At 57.5% G+C, this 6,768-nt stretch overlaps 1 protein-coding gene across 1 annotated transcript in view; it reads left to right on the forward strand.

Annotated features, from left to right (window-relative positions):
* Positions 1-4,671, forward strand: part of URAD (ureidoimidazoline (2-oxo-4-hydroxy-4-carboxy-5-) decarboxylase) — a 7,804-nt gene extending 3,133 nt beyond the window's left edge. The window contains exon 2 of the mRNA XM_007958636.1: positions 4,325-4,671. Coding sequence (XP_007956827.1) covers positions 4,325-4,671 — 347 coding nt within the window. The remainder of the gene's footprint in view (positions 1-4,324) is intronic.
* The last annotated feature ends 2,097 nt before the right edge of the window (positions 4,672-6,768 follow it).

Genomic DNA, 6,768 nt, shown 5'->3' on the forward strand with positions numbered 1-6,768 from the left:
CTTGGGGCTAGATGAGAACACTCAGAGGTTCCATGTAAACAGAAGAAGGCAGAGGTTCAAGTACGGAGCCCAGGGATGCTTTGAAGGTTGGGTTCCAGTGAAGGAGGAAGAGCCAGTGGTGAGAGCAGCCAGTGGGTCTCAGAAGATGATAATCTTTTAAAAAGGACAGAGGGCCAACCGTGTGACATGCTCCTGGGAGGATGAGAATGAAGGGGACAGGGTGTGGGTCATTGGGCTTTGGCAAGATGTCAGGTCACGTATGAACTTAATCATCGAGCCGACTAATTGATGTTGTTGTTGTCGTTATTGTGTGCCGTGGAGTCGGCCCCGACTCATAGCGATCCCTCCTTGGGTTTCCGAGGCAGTATCACTATGAAAGTAGATTGCCCCATCTTCCTTCGGAGGAGTGGCTGGTGGGTTTGAACCTCCAGCCTTCTGGTGAGCAGTCAAGTGCCTTAGGCACTATGCTACTAATTGATGTAGTGGGCCTGAAAGCTTGACAGAGGGAACTGGGAAGAGGAAGTGGGGAAACAGAGACAAAAAGAGGCAAATCTTTTGAGGAGTTTTGCAGTCACAAGGAGCAGGAAAATGGGGAGAAACATGAGGATAAGAAGAGATCCAGGGAAGATGTTTGTTTGTGGGTGGGGTGAGTGAGTGTGAGGTGTGTTTGTGTGTTGATGGTGATGAGGCAGTGGTGGTGGGGGGATTGATTTTTTAAATGGCAGAAACAGATTCTTTGAGAAGGAAAGAGGTACTGGCTTCCAGAGCAGAAGCGAAGGGGTCGGTTTTCCATAGAAGGCACAAGGCATCAGCTTCCAGGAGGGAGAACACAGGAATGGATGCCGACCCTGGAAAGATGTTGGTGGACATCGATACCAAGGGTTCCAGGTCTCCTGCCAGCTCTTTCACGACCACCACGGCCTTCCCACTTTTTTTGAAATCACGAGTGTCCATTCTGTGCTAGGAGCTCTTCTAGGTGCAAAATTTCATGCCATGTGGTCCCCATAATATTGCATGTCCACATCTCCATCCCAAGACAAGATACAGGACATGGTGAGCCAGTGGCACAGACGGTAAGTCTAGGGCTCCAGGAAAGACTTGGAAAGACGGGCAGCACTGAGCTGGGCCTGTGAACCACCCGGCCTCAGCTGTCCTACCAAGAACTTAGGCATTCAGGTGATGGACCTCTAGACAAGGCAGGCAGGGGAGAAGAATCCACCTGTATTTCTCATTTCCCTCTGGGGCCACGGTGAGAGGTCCGTGATGGATGCAGCGTTGGAGGGGGAACTGGGACCCTACGAGGTCAATGAAGTGGCCTTAAGGAGTCAGTGGCTTGGGGCAATGAAGATGGAGTTTGGGCCGAGCCGGGTCAGGTTCTATTCCTTCCAAACTGCCATCCACTCGGGAGCCCTGGTGGGGCAGCGGTTAGCGCTTGGCCGCTAACGAAGAAGCTGGCGGTTTGGACCCATCAGCCACACCACCGGGGGAAAAGACGTGGCAGTCTGTTCCTGTAAAGATTACAACCTTGAGAACACTAGGGTGCAGTTCCACTCTGTCCTCTAGGGGCGCTATCCAATGCCATAACCGTAACCGCCCTCCACCCAGTCCCTGCTACGTTTCTTTTTATCAACAGCCAGGGCTTTTGTGTTTTGTTCTTTCGATTCCAGTTGCTCCCTTTTAGTCTCTTTTCCTCTTCCCTTCACTCACTGCTGTTCGAGGGCCCCCTCCTTCGCCTCCCCGGTGTGTGAAAACGCATGCTTAATTCTGGGCAAATATTAACCCTGTGCGATGTTTCCAAGAGGGGAGATAAACCCGAGGGCAGTGAGAAGCCAGGTGTCAGGGTTGAAGGACAAGAGACCGGCCTGGCGTGTGTGAGATTGGCCCCCTGGTGCGATGGAGCCCTGCCCCCAAATCGACGCCATCGCCCGGAGCTCAGCCCTGGGAGTGCAGTAGGGGGCGGTAAGGGGGCAGATCTACCACCACGCCCGGACCTGCGAGCAATGACTCAGGGACTCCTCTTCCATCAGTTCGGGCTGGTGAGAATCTAGGGGGAGGGGAACCGAGGACGGGGTGGGCCGGTCAGAAGACTGTATTTCGGAGCCCCCTGGCTGTGCAAGGGGACCACAGGACGGGGAAGCGCCAAGAGGAGGAGACGTGCAGGAGCGCTCCTGCTGCTCTGGGCCGTGGGAGTCCCCTAGGGTTCACAGCGCCCTCCCTCAGCCTGGGCCCCTGCAGTCCCTGGGGCTGGGTGGGCTGCGAAGGACTCCAGGACAGGCCTCGTGTCATCTCAGCGTTGCAATGCCCAAGGTGTAGGGCCCATAAGAGGGATTCCAAAACAGAGATATTGTAGATTTAGAATTATTGTTGACAGGAGAAACCCAAGGAGGGGTCTCTATGAGTCAGGACTGACTCCACGGGCAGTGAGTTTGGTTTGGTTGGGGAACGTGAAAAAAAACCACCTCTCTGGATTCCAGGCACAGCCAGCTTCTGGCTAGGTGGCCTTGGGCAGGTCACGTAACCTCTCCCAAGCCTCCCCCGAACCTCTCTTAACTGGAGATGTTATCCTCAGTTCTCCCTACCTTTTAGGACCACTGATTGGTCAGTTAGATGACGCTACCCCAATCATCCTGTAACTGGGCAGATACTGTAAGGTTGGAGTAAGGTGAGGGGTGGGTCATATGATAATTAAGGTCCCTGGGTGGAGAAAAGGTGGACAGGGCTACTAACCCTAAGATTGATGATTGGAACTCTAGCGGTGCAGTGCCTAAGGCACTTGACTGCTAACCAGAAGGCTGGCAGTTCAAACCCACCAGCCACTCCTCGAAAGGAAGGCTGTGCAATCAAGTTCCGCAGTGATACCGCCTCCAAAACCTAAGGAGGGGTCGCCATGAGTCAGATCTGACTCCACAGCAGTGGGTTTGGCTTGGTTATCTGCGCTGCGGTTGAAAGGCCTGGTAACCTGCTTTCGTATAGTATTACAGACAAGAAAACCCTATGGAATGGCTCCGCTCCATAGCATATGATGTTGTCGTGAGTCAGAATGTACAGCAATGGATTTAAAAAAAAAAAAAACATACCATAATTAAAAGGTCTTTTTTTTTTTTCCTTTCCTTAAACGATCCCCTTTTCCAATAGACCCTCACGCTTATCTTCAGCGCCAGAGCTGGCCAACGGCTTTGTCAGATTCAAAGAACCAGTCCTCTCCGCTTTCCACCCACCCCCCAGGCGCTCAGTCCACTTGCACTGGGTTTACTCACTAGGCCTAATAATAATACCAGGTCCTTAATCGTTTATTGGGCATTAGGCGCTGTTTCAGGTACATGAATTGTCTCTAATCCGCACAACTAACCATCAACCATCAAATTAGGTGTCCTCACTGTCGTTTTATAGATTCTGAGTGCCGCTCAGTGAGTCTGAAGTGGCACGAGCCACAAGCCCCCATTCCCCACCTCCAAGAGTCTAATGCTCTCTTTGGACTTCAAGGCCCAACCTCAGGCCTAGGAGAGGACGAGACACGTGCTTGCAGTAAGACCTTATTTCTGCCGTCTTGGAGGGATCTACCACGAAGGGCCGTGAGCCCTGCGCAGGGCGGCGAGTGCGTGGGTTCAGTTCCCCTGGCGGCAGGAAAGGTGTTGGAATTCCCACTGCGAGTGGGTTTCGCTACAGCCAAGCGTGTTGAACCGCCTGATTCCCGAACCCCCGAGCGCACACAGAGGGTCACAAAGTCCTGGGCGTGTATTTGCCTAGCTCCTTGGATGTCATTCCGACAGATCCACCCCGTCCCTACCCGCTCTTCTCTGGAGCAGGCGCGAAACTCATTCCTAAGGCTTTTGCAGGAAGTCTTCAGGCCATTGCGTCCGGCCCCCTCCGACATCAAAGCCCCCGTGAGAGCAAAGAACTTTGAAAACCTACCAAATACTCAGCCTCCTTATCGCGTCCCTGCTCCCTCCCGAGCGAGTCGTAAATTCCTAGCCTCCGCGGCCGCCCTCTCTCCCCTGCGCTCCTCGGGCCTCAAGGTCTCAAAGGACAAGCCTGTCACTTCCCGCCCCGCCCCCAGGTCCTGGCCGGGGCCGAAAGCAGCGGAGAGGGAGGCGCGCCAGGCCTGGGACAGGTTGGAGGGGCGGGCGCAGTGGGCGCCCCTGAGCCGCCGGGGTCCTCCGGTGGTCCCCTCCCGCCTCTGCCCGAGTCCCTGCTCCGCGCCCACCCCCCCACCCCACCCCTGCGGTTCAAGGGTGTCCGGTGCGCCCCGCGGTGAGCGCAGCACGCCGCCTGGCGCCCTCCTGGCTGTGCGCGGTGACGCCCCGCGTGTCTGTCTCCTCCGCAGGCCAAGAGGGCGTCCTGCGCTGCCACCCGGACCTGGCGGGCCGCGAGCTGCAGCAGGGCACGCTCACGGCCGAGTCGCAGCGCGAGCAGAGCGCCGCGGGCCTGCAGAGCCTGAGCGCGGACGAGCGACGCCGGCTGGCCCAGCTCAACGCGCAGTACCGCGCGCGCTTCGGTTTCCCCTTTGTGCTGGCCGCGCGCCTCCGCGACCCGGCGGCCGTGGCCAGCGAGCTGGAACGCAGGCTGCATTCCCCGCCGGCGCAGGAGTTGCGCACCGCCCTGGGCGAGGTGAAGACCATCGGTCGCCTGCGCCTCGCCGACCTGCTCCGCGCGGACCCCGCCCGGCTGTAACCGGGCCAACCCCCGGGCCACGCGGGGGCCTGGCGCTCTGCGGCCCAGCTCCAGGCTGATGCCCCGCGGCCGGGACCGGGTCTACACGCGCGCACAGAGTGAGGGGACAGTGGACGTCGTCCTGGGACGTTGCCTGAGCCCCTTGGTTCCTGCGCCCTTCCACCCGCCTGGGACGCTCGGCCAGGTGCACTGCAGTGCCGCGCGGCCACCGACTCCGCTCGACGCTTCGGAGCGCCCCTGCGCCCGCGGCCTGGCGGTCCGGCCTGTGTGGACTCGCGGCGCCTCTCCAGCTCGCGTTGCCTCCCCTACTCTCCCACTGAGCCCGAGCTCCAAAGCAAAATGGCCAGAAAACAAATCTTTGATTGTCCCGCGGTTTGTCTGTTTTTCTTCTCCCACCTCGTTTATTGCAACCTGACAAGTACGCGTGAACGGAAGTGGGTTTTTCCCTCGGGGGCACCTGCAGGAGCCGCAGCGCGGGCCCGCGTCCCGAGCGAGCGCCAGGGAAGCCTCGGAGGGACGTGGGCAGCGGAGACCCCTTCCCCGCACAGGGCCGGTGTGGGCAGGCGCCCTGTGGGCAGGGGAGAGGGGTCTCCAAGCCCAGCGGGCTCCCTGCTAATCCTGGAGGTCAGTTCTTGGGACATGAGCTCTACAGAAGCACAGACTGCCCCAGGAAGACCACCAGTCCTTAAAATAATATATTATTGGTGCATAATGAATAATAATACTAATCGACTGGCCCTGAGAGTCGTGGCCCCGGGATGAAGGGGGGACCGCACAGTGCTGATGAGGTGGGATTGTGTGGTTACTGGACGCTCCTGAATCCATTTTGACTCATAGCGAGTCCAGGCGACAGTAGAACTGCCCCCACAGGGTTTCCAAGGCTGTCATCTTTACGGAAACGGGTCGCTAGGTCTGTCTCCCACACACCACTGAGTGGGTTCAAACTGCTGACCTTCGCTTAGCTGCCAAGCAATGTCCCATCAGGGCTCCCATGAGGCGGGTCACGGAGAGAAATCGGTGCTCAGGGAAAGTCTCCCCAGACTGAGTAAGCTGGCTCTGGGGAGCTGTGGTTAAGCGCCACCAACTGAAAGGTGGAAGGTTCGAACCCAACCGCGGCTCTGAGGGAGGAGGATGAGGCAGTCTGCTTCCACAAAGGTTGACAGCCTTGGAAACCCTGTGGGACAGTTCCACTCTGTCCTCTAGGGTCGCTGTGAATCAGAATCGACTCAGTGTAAAGGGTTTGGTTTGGGGTTTTTTTGGGGTGGTGTGGGTGGCTCCATGCACAGATGGCCAGAATGTCCTCTGAGGACTAGAACATTGATATCATGCAGAGGGGTCCTGCGTTCATTCCTTCATATTCTCTCTCTGCCTTGGTCTGTGTGTGTGTGTCTGTCTCTGTGTGTCCCTGTCTCTCTATCTCTGTCTGTCTCTGTGTGTGTATTTATGTGTGAGTCTCTCTGTATTTCTCTGTGTGTGTGTGTCTCTGTGTGTCTCTCTCACGCACGCAAACCAAAGTCCGTAGGCTTCAGCGGAGGACCACCAACAAGCCACCTGCATCCTTCTCCCCAGCGCAGACCGGGTAAGGCTAGAGGCAGAGCTGCTCCTTCTGAAGACAAAAGAGTCTGCTTTAGTGACCCACTCGGCCCGCTTTCAGCGACGCAGCAGCAAGCAAGCTTCCTTCCCTTCCGTCGTCCGTCGGGAGAAGGGTGGCAGCCCCCTGGGATCGGTGGGACGTTCTCCAGGAAGATAGCACTCCTGGAGCGTCAGAAATTCCAGGCCGGAAGCTCCTGGTCCCCTTTCCCATGTTACAGGTGTTCCCTGTTAGTGGGAAGCGGGGAAGGCGCTATGCGGGCGGTGCCGGGGAAGCCGCTGCACCCCCCAGCGCCTCGCAGACTAGGCCTCACGGCTTCTCTGGGCGCAGGGAGCGCCAGGTGCGTACCGCGGAGGGAGACGATGACTCAGTTCCTGTCCTCTGGTCTCCAGGCAATGGTGGGGCTTGGCACTTGGGGCCCGTCTTCCTCCAGCCGGGGTAACTTGGGGGATTTTACACACACACACACACACACACACACGAATCCTGCAGTTAGACAGGATTTT

This window comes from Orycteropus afer, unplaced genomic scaffold (assembly GCF_000298275.1).
Source record: "Orycteropus afer afer isolate SDZICR_OR568_19922 unplaced genomic scaffold, OryAfe1.0 scaffold01057, whole genome shotgun sequence".
Taxonomy (NCBI): Eukaryota; Metazoa; Chordata; class Mammalia; order Tubulidentata; family Orycteropodidae; genus Orycteropus; species Orycteropus afer.